The sequence below is a fragment of the Acanthochromis polyacanthus genome, unplaced genomic scaffold, assembly GCF_021347895.1.
Source record: "Acanthochromis polyacanthus isolate Apoly-LR-REF ecotype Palm Island unplaced genomic scaffold, KAUST_Apoly_ChrSc contig31, whole genome shotgun sequence".
NCBI classification, from domain to species: Eukaryota; Metazoa; Chordata; class Actinopteri; family Pomacentridae; genus Acanthochromis; species Acanthochromis polyacanthus.
The window spans coordinates 14801-29062 of record NW_026131319.1 but is presented as its reverse complement, the minus strand read 5'-3'; the positions used below and the strand labels follow the sequence as shown (position 1 = coordinate 29062).

The 14262-nt window shown below is 39.1% G+C and overlaps 1 protein-coding gene across 2 annotated transcripts; it reads left to right on the top strand.

Annotated features, from left to right (window-relative positions):
• The first annotated feature begins 463 nt into the window (after positions 1–463).
• Positions 464–8493, top strand: LOC110972952 (lysozyme g-like). 2 transcript variants are annotated; one of them, XM_051944824.1, is made up of 7 exons: positions 464–480; positions 3408–3690; positions 6429–6512; positions 7533–7622; positions 7756–7949; positions 8041–8191; positions 8252–8493. In XM_051944824.1, the coding sequence occupies exons 2-7, from the start codon at positions 3417–3419 to the stop codon at positions 8317–8319; spliced, it is 861 nt and encodes a 286-aa protein (XP_051800784.1). In that variant the 5' UTR covers positions 464–480; positions 3408–3416; the 3' UTR covers positions 8320–8493. The 2 variants fall into 2 exon arrangements, with proteins under 2 accessions (XP_051800784.1, XP_051800783.1); XM_051944823.1 differs by lacking the exon at positions 464–480 and having other exon boundaries at positions 8271–8493.
• Positions 8494–14262: the final 5769 nt, after the last annotated feature.

The window sequence follows — 14262 nt, the reverse complement described above, 5'->3', positions numbered from 1 at the left end:
TTGCTTCCCCAGCTTCACATGCTGCTTCCTGTCAGACAGAAAGTCTGTGATCCATCTGGAGGCAGGCACACTCAGCTGGAGGAGCTTGTCCTGGAGCAGGGCAGGGATGACTGTAATAAAAGCAGAACTGAAATCCACAAACAGGATCCTGGTGTAGGTTCCTGCTGAGTCCAGGTGCCGCAGAATGAAGTGGAGAGCCAGGTTGACGGCGTCATCCACCGACCTGTTGGCTCTGTAGGCGAACTGCAGGGGGTCTAGAAGAGGGTCTGTGACGGCTTTTAGGTGAGAAATCACAAGGCGCTCAAAGGACTTCATCACCACAGAGGTCAGAGAGAGGAGATTCACCGCTAAGAGCACACCAGATCATGTATGATTTATTTTTTATTCAAACAGAGTCGTAACCTGCATGGCCTGAAATAAAAGTGATTCAGAGAACAGACCTGGTCCTGAGAATCGCTTTATTTCACAAGAGACAACACAGTGAGTAAAAACCACACAGGTTACATGAGGAACACCATAAATTAATACCAAAATAATCAACTAAATTAAACAAATTAATGTAATTATACACAAGTCTAATGTTACAGTCATTGGAGCAAAGAGCCAATGAAAGCTATCATTGATCCGATCAGTAAATCTGTAAATCTGATCAATCAACAATCAGCTGAAAGGTTTCAGTGTTTCATCACTTCCTGTTTTTAGGATTCTATGCCTCTACAAAGACATACAGCACTATGAAATGTCTCTGAAATCACTTGCAGCTGTAAAAAACTCTGATCTTCTCGTCTCACTATCGGCACACTTGAGCTCTTGCAGCATCTTCAGGCAGTGGCGGTTTTTCACGGAGCCAAGGGAAGCCTGGCTTCCCCAAAAAATATGCAAGAAAGAAAAAAATATAAATAATCTTCACCACTATGCATGTTATGTTTTATATTTTTGTCATTCCTTGTTGTCAAAACACTACATCAGGCATTTCTGCTTTGTGAGGAGCAAAACAGCGCCCCTCTTGTCAAGCTCTTTTTGTGCATTACACTACGTCTCCATGCCCTCTGCACTGTCTGTCTGCCAGCTTCGCCTTGCATCCTTAGAGAAAAAAACAGCCCGTATTAGCCAATCAGATTGAAGCAAGGCCCATCGCTTAATGGTCGATGCATCATTAAAAAAACATAAGGGAGGCCAGATCAAATCTGGCTTCCAACCAATCACAAACTGTGATGAACAATACCCACACTAATGCAGCTGTCCCACCAGGTGCCAGCAAGCCCACACAGCAAGTATAGCCATCAAGCTAGCCAGAGAATGGATGGTGACAGGGACCTTGAGTTTCTTGTAAAAAAATGACTTCACAAAACTTCCTTTTGAAGTTCAACTACAAGTCAAAAGGACGGTAGGCCAACTCCAAAGCTCAATCTAACTAAGTGTAGAGCTAATGGAAAGGCTCGCTCTTTTTGTGAAGCTAACTATGCCAGAAACAAGTGGCTAATGGGAAGTGCCAAGCTTTTACCGGCTTCTGCTGGCCATGTCTCCTATTTGACCGGTCTACCGGCTCCCTGAACAACTCCTGGAGCACTTAACCTCTTTTTTTTCCACTGAAATGAATGAGAAGTCGGTAGAATAAAAGTACTGTAACAGTATGCTGATTTGTTTACATGAAAATAACAGTTAAAACACCGAATCTAATTTGTTGTTCACACTGGCTTCCTCGGTATTTTTGGTCACGGGTCGCCACTGTCTTCAGGAAGGATAGAGATGTTTCCAGAGAGCTGATTGGTCAGTAGGAGGTGTTTTAGTTGATCTGTTATCTGGTTCAGCATCAGTTATCATGGTGATGGACCTGCTACGAAGCAAACAGGTGTCCTGAAAAGTCCTGAAAACCAGAGTTAAAGCTGAAGTTCCTCCATGAGCTCAGATCCTGCTTGGTAGTCCAGACCTCAGAGCTGTTTCATGCTTCGACCTTCATTTGGCATCAAGTCTCATTGAAATCAGCATCAGTTTGCTGCTTCTGCGTAGAAATCAGCTGATCAAGTGTCTGTATAAAAGGACAGAAAGAGAGTGAAAACACTGATCAATAGTCAAATAGAGCAGAAAGAAATCCAAGAGAACAGCTTTTATTACTGTCAGGAGAAATGTGGTGAGAAGAATCCTCACAGAAGTTTGTGTTTGGTTGAAAAGTTGAAGAATGAAATGTATGTGGAGTCCATGAGAGACATTTAGTGCAGTAATGAGCTGTTTAGTAGCAGTCAGTGTTTGGTCTAACAATTAGGGGCAATTAGGGGCGGCATGGCTCAGTGGGTAGAGTGGCCGTCTTGTAACTGGAAGGTTGCCGGTTCAATCCTCAGCCCGTCGTGCTCATGTCGAGGTGTCCCTGAGCAAGACACTGAACCCCTAATTGCTCCTGATGGCTTGTGGTTAGCACCTTGCATGGCAGCTCCTGCCTATCAGTGTGTGAATGGGTAAATGTGACATATCATGTAAAGTGCTTTGGATAAAAGCGCTATATAAATACAACCATTTACCATTTGGTCTGGACTCTGAACAGGCTCAGTATAAAACTATAAAATCTGATATGAGACTCTGATCCTGGACTCCGGTCTGACTCTGGTCCTGGACTTGTTCTGTGAAGGATCAGAGTTCATGTTTATTTAGAGCCTCTGTTGGTCAAAGTGTAATAATGTGGGATCATCTTTGTGTTGTGGTCCAGTGACTGCAGAGTGACTTCCATGAGTAATATTTAACAGACAGCAGTGAGCGCCCCCTGCTGGTTCTCCTCAGTGTTGCTGTCAGAAAGTGTCTTGAAGATGTTTTTTTCTATACTTTTGGCCTCAGTTTGTCTCATTTTTGTCTTTTTGTGCCATAATTAGTCTCACTTCTGTAGTTTTGTGTCTTTATTAGTTAGTTGTTGTTTTTTTTTTACCCTTTTGTGTTTTAATTTGTGCCATTTTTTCATTTTGGGTCATTTTTCTCCTTTCTGTCATTTTGAGTCATAATCTGTCTCATTTTTCCAGTTTTTATATGTTGTCTAATTTTAATAATTTTGTGTTGTTATCATTTCTGTTATAATTTGTTTATTTTTTTCCATGTATGTTGTCCCATTTATGTTGTTTTGTGTCTTAATTTGTCTCATTGTTTTCATTCTGTATTCTCATTTTTACCGTTTTGTGTCTGAATCTGTCTCTTTTTTTTAACCATTCTTGCAGTTTTGAGTCTCGATTTTGTCATTATGTGATGGATCATCATTTGGCATTAATGATGAAACAAGATGGCAGCCAAGTCAACTCCTTGTTTGTGGGGTCTAAACTTTTATTGTCTTGTAGGATTAACTGCAGTACTGCTGCTACACAACAACCTCCACCACACCAACAACACAACTGTTCATTAACTGCTGATATTTTCTTTGACTTTATCAGGGAGACACCATGACGTCAGAGGACCTCAAAAACATTCTGGATGATCTGGATGATGAGGAGCTGCGTACATTCCTGTGGTTCCTGCAGCAGCCCAACCTTGTTCAAGGTCTCCCAGCCATCACAAAGTGTCAACTCCAGACATCAGACAGGTGTAAAACTGTGACTGTGATGGTACAGACTTATGGATTTCAAAAAGCTGTGCAGATGACCAGGGTGGTTTTACAGAAGATCTCCAGGAATGATCTGCTGGTGAAGATTCCTGCCAGCAGCTCAGGACCAGAAGGTCAGTCACAAGACAAGAACAACATGATATCATTACAGTCAGAAAGATGCATGATGGTTCTGCTACAGTCTGATAGAGTTCAGGTTCTGCTACAGTCTGATAGAGTTCAGGTTCTGTCAGTTTTTCCTGAGTCCACATTAAGGTCAGTTCCTCTGTAAAATCTACTGATCAACCCTACTTACTGAATGCTGCCCCCTGCTGTTTAAACTTTGATAGAACACCAAAATTAGTTCTGTATGAGCTGACCTTCTGGAAGCAAAGCATGTCCTCACCTGTTCTCACCAAATTATGAGGTGATCAGACAGTTTCTGAAGATTCTTCATTCATTCTGTTTAGCAGGGAGTCCTACAGTTTACAACCAGAGGGAAGCTGACCAATCAGCTCTCAGTAAGGGCAGAGACATGTTGTTGAAGCAGCTGCATTCAAATCACAAACCTTTAAGTTTAAATACATCCTACACAAATTATTCACTGTGTCCTGCATACAATTAGAACATCCTACTTCATAATATGGAGCCTTAAACTGTGACTATCCCAGTCTGTAGTAATGTGGTGTCATCTGACTGTGAGTCTCAGCAGCTCAAACTTATTTCTATTTCCACAACACACTGTTAAGTGCTATGACTGTTTATAGAATGTGGGTCAGAACGGCCAGAAAAACATGTTAGTTTTCATTCTCCAAAATCAGTTTGAATGCTGTAGGACATCTGGGTGTTTCTGACATACTACATTTAACATAATATGTACTGGAACATACTACATCTTTTTCTGTGCATACCATCTGACATGTTATTATGTAGTACTATGTAACATTATCTTCTACTTTTAATCCATCAACAACCTCCCAGCGACCTACCACACTGAAAAAGTCTTCAGAGGGTTTGGATGGAGCAATAAGGCAGTCATGTTGGCTGACTATTTAAGGGGACACTGTTGCTGCATCCTGGGCTTAGCTCCACCCTGGATGACTGTGGACACTGTTACCTCTAAGCTGCGCACGTGCGCAATTGCGCACTGCTGACATGGTCTCAGCACATAGAAAATCTGCGCTGCGCACAAAAAAAATCCAACCTAAATTGAAAATAAAATAAATACATAATTCATTCTGTGCTATTTTTCAATGTGAGTCAGTGAGTGACCGGTGACTGGCTGCTCCAGCCAATGATGTGATTCACATACGTATTTATGCAGTTAATCAACGTCATTTACAGACGTCCTTATGTGCAGCCACCTTAGCCGGCTGCTAAAGCGCGCTATCGTATCTAGTCTTCTATATATATCAATGCTTCTCTGTGTGTCCGGTTCTATGGTCCTGTCATGGGTTGCCTGGTTACAGATGCTGCTGTGCACTGCTCTGCTCGTTTAAAAATGTCTACACCCGAAACTCCACCATGTCCAAGTTTTACTTAAATCCTTTTTAGTTTTCAATAAGCATTTATTGACAGACTGGCGACCTGTCCAGGGTGTCCCCTGCCTTCGCCCGAGTCAGCTGGGATAGACTCCAGCAACCCCCACGACCCTAGTGAGGATAAAGTGGTGTATAGAGAATGGATGGATGGATGGATAAGCATTTATTTATTCGCCTATATGCAATCAATAAATGGCCTTTGTCTATCTAAAGAAAACTCACTCAGAACTCTGTTAACAGTACTAAATAAATAAGATATAGATGAAAAAATATCAGTAGGGAATTTCTTTGTCCAGTATTCTGCATTCAGTTGTTTGTTTTTGCAGAATACAGTATTGCACACTGGTTGGCCATTACATTTTATTAGTGTGGTTTCACTGTTTAAAAAGATGCCACTTCTTTTCAGACAGAACCTGTGATCATAAAACAACACAAAACTCTTAGTTTTGTGTTAATAAAGCACTTAAAGCTTTAAGTATGACTAAATGCTTTTTTCAAAATTAAATAAACCACTCCTTGGGTGGTAGTGGCCCCAAGTTCAGTGAAGTTGGAAAGATATTCACAGATTCAAGACTTCCAGCTTCAATAACTTGGTAGATATAGGTTGTCACAAACATAAACGATGCCTCTTTCCCATTGTTGTAAAGCACACGATGTGCTACAAGCCCAGTTTTAGCTAAAGTCCCTGTCTTTCAAGCTGCGGAAATTAACATTGGTGTCTATGGAGTGAACAGGGACTGTCTGCAAATTGCAAAACTGCTGCAACAGCGAAGAGAGACACAAATATTCAATAACTTCACTCTTATACACTGTACTGTCACCAGAATCACTGCAGCCTTCAACTGGCTCCTGTTGACAAAGTGTTTTAACAGAAATGTAAATGCTGTAATTTGGTTCTTTAATGAACCATGTAACTTGGATGGATGCGATGCTGGCGTGACCACAGTGTACATGTCTGATGTTGCTCACAGGGGTCCAAGGGACCGCTCAGGGGGTTTGTGTGTTTGCTCAGACTCATGAAAAATTAGAGGGAACATTGACTGTAGCTGCTTTAAAAAGACAGACCTTCTTCCCTCTATAGCAGAATGATGATGAGGTGAAGCCAGAACACTCTGTTCTTCAGAATGGTCTGGATATGTCAGACTAATGTCAGAGGAACATTAGGTTTTACTTTGAAGGAGCAGTTTGGTGTCAGAAAACCAGAGTTAATCAACACCATAAACTCATCAATAAATGTCAACATAAAGTCCCTTCTAAGTCTGTTGTAGCTGAATTAAATGAAAGCAGTAAGCAGTGGAGAATATAACATGTGATCTCTGTCTGTCTGTCAGTGCAAGTCAGTGATGTTGGAGAACCCTCAGAGAACAGAGAACCTTCCTCCTCTCAGACTCAGCCTCCTCTTCCTCAGACTGAAGGTAAAACTGATGGATTGTTTGGTCTGTAAAGAAAGATGGCAGCAGTTCCTCATGCCTGAAATGGAACCTGAGTTTAACCATTGTGCGTGGTCACCGCCTCAGTGGGGGCGTAATCGACCCAAGGTTTTTGGGGTACCAGACATCCACTCATTCAGAACTTTTTTTAACTAGAGAGATTGAGATTGGGGGGCGGGGGAATTTCCATGATCTAATTTTGACCATGAAAATATAACAAGTTCATCCTGCAAGCAGCTGGTTGAAACTGGCTGCTCTGAAACTCATAATACCAATGTAAGTTGTTTATGTGCCTGCTTAAAAGCTCACTTGTTTCCAGTCACTTGTTCAGACTCTACTCTGTTCAAGTAATTTCTTGCGCAAGTAAAACTTTGCTTTGACTTGAGAGATGGCTGAGTATTAATTTGGAAAAGTCAGGATTCCACTGAAGAATACTCCTGACAAAAGGATTAACAGGAGTACAGGTGTGAAAGTCATCATGAAACTAAAAGTGAGTTTAAGAGTTTAAAGTGCAATCAAGTCCTGTTGTATCACCACAATGAATCAAAGTGCAATTCATACAATGTTAAATCAGTATATAAAAACATTTTATTTAACTCAAAATTAAACGCAAACAGACTGATGCTGCATCAAGAACTCCTGTATTCAGATTCAAGGGTCCACCAGAGGAGGAAACAGGAACAATGGGTTGGTGCTGGTGTTGTGCTGTTGTATAAATCTTGACTTTCAGCTGTCAGTATGTTTGTAGAATGGGCTTTCAGAACTAAAAATGTGTCTCACCACTACTTTCTTAGATGCGTTCCCATTTTAGAGATCAACTATTGTGTGTTATTGTAGCACAAGCTTGGATTGTCTTTTTTGTTTGTTTGTGTCTTCTATCTCATATATTCACACTGGTTACTGTAGCTCTTGTTTGGCTTCAATATGTAAATGTAAATTCCAGTTATGTGCGGACACCTTCTGTTCCAATACTGATCTCTAATGAATGAAATATTTATTTGATAGGGGCAGTGCAACGTTATGGAAGCATCGTGGATGTTGACACTACTGGAGCTTCAAGGGAAACAGCTCAGCAGGACCGACTGGACTGCTTAGGTAAATGTTGTAGAAACACAACTTGTGGTGAAAGTATGAATCTGAAGCATTTTTGTAAATATGGACATGTAGTCATGTAGATCACATTATGACACTGAGGCCTACATCCTGCTGTCTGATTTTTCTCTAAAAGGTGTGGATGCCTCAGAAAAGATGGCAGAGACGGATGCTGAGAGAATGGAGAAATACAGATCAATAATCAATGCAGTGGGAAGAAAATATGACATAGAACCAGCTCTCATTGCTGCCATCATCTCCAGACAGTCCAGGGCTGGAAACGTGCTTAATAACGGCTGGGGAGCATATAAAACCTGGGGACTGATGCAGGTAGAAAGAAAATCCCACTCCTTTACTCATACATTGTTGGCAGAGCTTCACTGAGCCTAAACCACATCCTGTTCCTTCTCCATCTCTGTAGGTTGACACCAATCCAAATGGAGGTGGACACAAAGCTAAAGGCGCCTGGGACAGCGAGGAACATCTCTGTCAAGGCACCGAGATCCTGATTGATTTTCTCATGCGGATCCGCAACGAATTTCGCAGCTGGACACGTGAGCAGCAGCTGAAAGGTTTGTTTTACTGAATCAGTAAACTCTCACATGTATCAGCTCTTCTAATCAGTTTATTAGTTCTTATTTGTCTCTCCAGGGGGGATAGCAGCCTACATAACCGGAAATGTAAAGTTCGAGTGCTATAAGAAGGTGGATGAGGGAACCCCAGGCAAAGACTTTTCCAATGACGTTGTTGCCAGAGCTCAGTGGTACAAAAATAATGGCTTTTAACAGCTGAAACTGTCAAACATGTCTGAGAAATCATGAAAGAAACACCTATGTAATGTGTCAACCTGAATTAACATAATGCAATTCACAAACTGTGTCTCTGCTCATTTGATTTATTTTGATGTGACATAATGTCTGCAGGGGTCCGTGTATATTTTGGTAACTGGATTTTCCGTTCTAAAGCAGGTATTGAAAAACAAAAAACCAGTGGTTATTTGATTTTTGTTTTCAAAGGCAAAAATTAAAATTGAAATACAAGGCGTTTTTCCTTTTCACGATCAAAAAGGGATATACGAATTTTTAAAAATGCTTTGATTTTCATTTTTTATTTACAATAACAAAAAATAAAATAAGTAAGAGACAGTAACGAAAAAAAGTCCGTTTTTTCGTTTTCTGAGACCGGAAGTGGTCATCAGCAAGGGTGGAGCCAAACAGAGTACGGTGCATAGACTGTAAATAAATGGGTTTTTTTTGTTAGTTTTCATGGTCAAAATGAAAGATCAAGTGGCCGATCTTAAAATAAATCAATATCGATTTTTTATTTATTAAGTTTTGCAACGCAAGGGGGCGTGGTAACCTGATTGACAGTTTGTCTGGAATGACTGACAGTCTGGAGGATGTAGCCGAGACTCTGCTCTCCTGGATTGGATTAATTCTGATATGGTCACTGGTGGTTTATCGGTGAAGAAGCAGAACCTTTTCCACAGACACTTTTCCTGCCTGTTGGCTTGTTTTAACCATTTTGCTACCTTCGGCTGATTCTACCAGCAGACACTGAAAGTTCGGTAAGTAGGCTAAATGTTTATTTTCTTATCGGTGCCGCTTTTAATGCACTTCATATGCAACTTTCGTGTCAGATATAATGTGTGCCATGCAGTCCAGACGTTGGTGGAGTTTATTTCTTTGTGTATTGACCAGAGAAGAGAATTAGCATCCTGTAAATATTCCTTTAATATAAATTAGTGATGCTAACCGAGCGAGCTGCTCAGTCGTAGCCTGATTAAACCTAGTGTAGCATTAAGCTAACGATGTTTGCATTGTGTTTCATGGAAAAGGCTGAAGTGTGTCGTGTTAGTGTAATGTGGTACATTTAGTTAATAAAACTGTGTGGAGACGCTGGTTCACATTAATGTAACGTTTAGAAAACCTAAATGTGATTAAAACAGTAAGGTTAAGGTTCTATGTTGTCAGTAGTCCTAAATATCTGCTGAGTCTCTGAAATTAAACTGGAGAAAACAGTAAATCTACTCTCTCGTCGTTAACATTGTTTAATGACTGATTCACATGTTGTAGTACGTCTTAGTGCAGATTAGAAAAATAACCTCCCAGAATATGTCCAAAATAATGATGAACACGACAGTTAATACATTTAAACTGCAGCACAGATAAGCTGGATAATAAAATCCTCTCCTAAAGCTAAAGTGACTACAGGTCTTTCTGTCGTTCAGTGCTTGGAAAACTATATGAAATAGGAAATCTTTCCAGGGTCACTTTAAAATGAACCTCTGCTGTTGATGCTGATACTGTGACATCTGTCTTCATCTCAGGTGTCTCATGTTCACTGTGAGGATCTTCTGAGTGAAGCCAACAGAAGGAAAACCTCATCTGGTTGTGAAGGAGATTGAATGGACGACATCCTCAGTGAACCGCTTCCTGTTTAGCTTTCACTGACAGAAGGACAGACCAACTCTTTCAGCAGTTTATTATTCTCTGTTCTTAGTATTCACAGATTCTATTTATCACTTTTAACTTCATCTCTGCTGCTGTAGCAGAAATACAACAAGGTTTCTGCAGAACATTAATAGTCATTAAGTTGATTTTGCAGAAATTAAGGCCTTAAATGGCATTAAAAATCATTAAATTTGATTCTCGGTGGCATTAAAATTTCTTTCTGCAGTTTTCAAGAAAATAATTGACAATAATATATATTTATAGACTGCGATTTGTCAGGTATGTGCATCTGTGTAAACATGCCGAAGCATTGAGATAATTGTTCCAGCCGGGTGGGTACAATTTCTAAAAACTGCATGTTTTTAAAGTGGCTGGCAGGCTGGACCAGGCTGGGAAATGGGGAAACACAAATTCCAGCAAAAATGGCTGAAAAACATGGATTTCAGAGAATGACTGCAGCCCGTTGGTGTTCAGGGGTGGTTCCCAGATTCAGAAATAGTCAAATGTAGGGTTTTCATATAAAAATCATCTTTTACAAAAAAAAACAAAAAAACATGTAATTTGAGTTCATGGTCGTGGCATTAAAATTTTTACAGTATAGCATTAAAATTGCATTAAAAAGCATTAAATTTGACTGGTTGATATCTGCAGAAACCCTGTACAATGTTATTTATAGCAGATATGCAGCATTAAAACATCAACACATTCAGCTCAAGAGCTTCATTATTTCCTTCATTGCACATTTAAAAACTGCATTATTTAACAATTGTGAACTGTAAAGATGTGTAAACACATAATAAATGGATGAAATAAATAATGTGTTGCTGACAGTGAAGTGTAAAAACTGAACAGTCACAAGACAAGTATTATGAAGAGAGGAGCTGAATCTGCAGCATCATTGTTCTTAATGGAAGCATGAGGAGGACATCAGTGCTGCTCTTCCTCACAGTGATGAAGGACAGAAGACTCTTCAGACAACCACAGCTGGATGTTCATGTTCTCTGGAGCTCTCAGTCCATCAGATCAGATGTTCCAAATGATCCAGACCAAGGCTGGAAGGAAAAGACACGAACAGTGAGAAAAAGATCTCCAAGGTTCTTTCAGTCCAACTGCTGGAACTTTAAATGTCAGAGTGAACACATCAGGGTACGAATGAAACACAACAGAGTGTTGTATTTTGTCCTACTTTCTAATCTTATAGAAATGTTTGTTTTCCTGGTTGAGGCCAAAGAGTATTTTACTGCCTTAGATGGACAATAAAGTTTATTACTTTTATTCTAATGTAAGTAGTATATAGAGGACACCTTTGCGCGTGCACGTGAAAATGTGCGTGCATGCGCGCGTGCACGCGGGTGTGGGGGAGGGGCGCGGGGGGAGGGGTGAAATTGCGAATTATGGAATATGAATTATGAAATATGAAATATGAATATAATAATAATGATAAAATAGTAATAATGATAAAATATTAAATAAATAAAATATTAAATAAATACAATAAAATAAAACCCTTCCCCCCGCTGCATGTCACACACACACACACACACACACACACACACACACACACACACACACACACAGACGCAGGCACGTATGCGCACACACACACACACACAAAGGCATGTTCGCCTGTGGGGGAGAAAGCACAAAATTTAAATTTGAATCTCAGCTTTTGGTTTTTAAGAACACATTTGCTACTGTTACATACCAACATCTTTGCTTCTTTAACCCTCTAAGACCAAAAAATAAAGAAAACTTAAAAAGTTTCTATAAATAAATAATGTACGGAGGCTGTATTTTTGCAGCAGAAACAGTAACAGTTTCTACCCCACAGCAATAACTACCCTCAATGCCTTAAGGAATGTCTGATTGAGTATTTATTTATTGTTTTTCTATTTATTAACTTGTGTTGTCTTTTTTAATGATGCTCTGACTGTCTGGTACTTTTAAATGTCGTTGTACTGGTTACAATGACAATAAAGGACTATTCTATTCTATTCAGTGGGTTTTACAGGATTAAAAGGTATTTCTGTATTGAAATCACAATTATTTAGATATCAGTTGTTCTACAGCTGCCTTTAATATATATATATATATATATATATATATATATATATATTTTACATTTTAGGAATGTTTGTTTTTTATGGACCAAGGACTACAGATGGAAATTAGCATGATGCTAAATCTGGTGCAACCATCTTTTTAATGTAACTGCATGCTGTCCTTTTTCAAATAAACTAAACTAAACTAAATTAGGTTCCATAGACCCAGCTCTAAATGAGCTCAACAAAAGAAAAAGTTAGAACTTGCTCGCACAAGCACAGGCATGTCGAAACATGTCTGAGCTCAACAAAAGAAAAAGTTAAGAGTTCGCACACACAAGCTCAGGCATGTCTGAGCTCAACAAAAGCACAGTAGCCAATTATGTTTATTCTACCTGATTAACATCCCTGTGAAACAAGCAGAGGACACCTTTTTTATGGAAAGGCTACTTCATGTGACACAGCTGACCCAGACCCCAGTACCTTACAACGGACTCTGTCGCTCCTGTTCTATTACAGACGATGACTTCATTTAACGGTAGGCATGCAGATGTACCTTTTACATATATATTATACTGCATGTATTCTGTGTGTACAACGAGATGAAGCAATCAGATGAAACAAAATCAGATGATACTACTAATGGCACAGCAAGAAACCTCCAAATATAGAAGAAAAATCTCATGTACAGCTGTAGAAACCTTTATAGATGCTTATTTGTTCTACTAAAGGTTGTAAATGACCCAAAATAATAATATATTTGGTGTTAACATCACTTTTTTTAAATGTAAAATTGTGTTTTTGCTGATATATTGTTTGAAAAATGAAATATTAATGACAAAAAATGACTGTTATTGGCAGCAAGTAAAAGAAGGCCTCACAAGAAAATAGTTCAAAGTAGAAATAGATAAATAGATTGATTTAACACGAGGCGCTTATCAGTATAAGTAGACTATAAAACCCATAAACTCCCATTTTACTGGAACTTATGTGGTATCAGATACAAGCGGTTCTCTTATTTACTTTTATTTCTATTCCTTTTTTTAAAATACACAGATGAATTACAAAGAAAAAAACAGCAGTTTAGCTGCACATTTCTGCACATGTATGACAACATAATAATGTAAAATAGTGCAGAAATTACATAGAAGGTGCAGTTTGCATGTAAACATGTAGTTTCAGTAAATAAATACAAAGTGCATGAGGAAGTAGGTGCAGATATTTCCAGATTCTGTAAATTCAAAAGTGAGTAAATGATATTAAATTTAAGTGCTACTTTGTATTTTATCAGATCTGAAGCATCTACTGGGTTTAAAATCCATTTTTTCAGTTAGTTTGAAGTCACTGAATAAATATTTATTGCAGTAAAACCATTTAAAGATGACTTAGAGGAAGAATTCACCCGTTTTAGACAAGAAAAGCAAACAAAAGTGCATTTTTTACAGTTAAACAGATCATTTTGGGGTTTGTTTTGAGGTTTTTATCTGCATCCCAATAGAAATAATTCAGTTTCTGCCACTCACAGCTTTTTTCCAGAGGTGTTTTTCTATTACTGTTAGGAATCTACAACAAAATCTGACTTTTCTGTGTGTGCTGCTGTTTATTTCCACTAATTCGGACAGTGTGTCTGTAAATAAATGTGGCTGTTGAATACAAAATAAATTCCCCATGGAGGCAGAAATGTAACACATATCTCCAAATAAAACCAAAACCACATATGTAAATGCTCAGAAAATACAGTTTTATATCATTTATGTGATGCAGAACTTCTCGTTTTCCATCCTAAAGCCGACATGTTTGTATAAATGTCAGATTTTAGTGGTGAGTCGGTCTGAGGCGGTGCAGCCTTCCCTCCATCAGTGGATGCTGATGTGAGGTGAATCCACATTTAGATCTTCATATGTGTCTGTTTGAGTAATTATTAAACCTCCGTCTAGTTTCCTGTGAACATACGTATGGGAGAAACGGACTTTATCAGAGAGAGAATGGAACCATCTCTTCCTGTAGAGTCACACTTGAAACCAATCCTCCATCTGTGACTCTGAGTGGCTCCAATTTGTTTCTTCACTCCTTTGTTCGTCCGTTGGGGAAGCTTCACGTCGTCTTTCTGGATTGTTTTTGTTTTTTTCTCTCTCCTTCAGTTCGACT

Coding starts and splice junctions, on each gene's coding strand:
- LOC110972952 (XM_051944823.1), top strand. CDS start 3,417: ATGACGTCAGAGGACCTCAAAAACATTCTGGATGATCTGGATGATGAG. Junction 7,623..7,755: donor GGACCGACTGGACTGCTTAG/GTAAATGTTGTA, acceptor TTTCTCTAAAAG/GTGTGGATGCCTCAGAAAAG. Junction 8,192..8,270: donor ACGTGAGCAGCAGCTGAAAG/GTTTGTTTTACT, acceptor TTGTCTCTCCAG/GGGGGATAGCAGCCTACATA.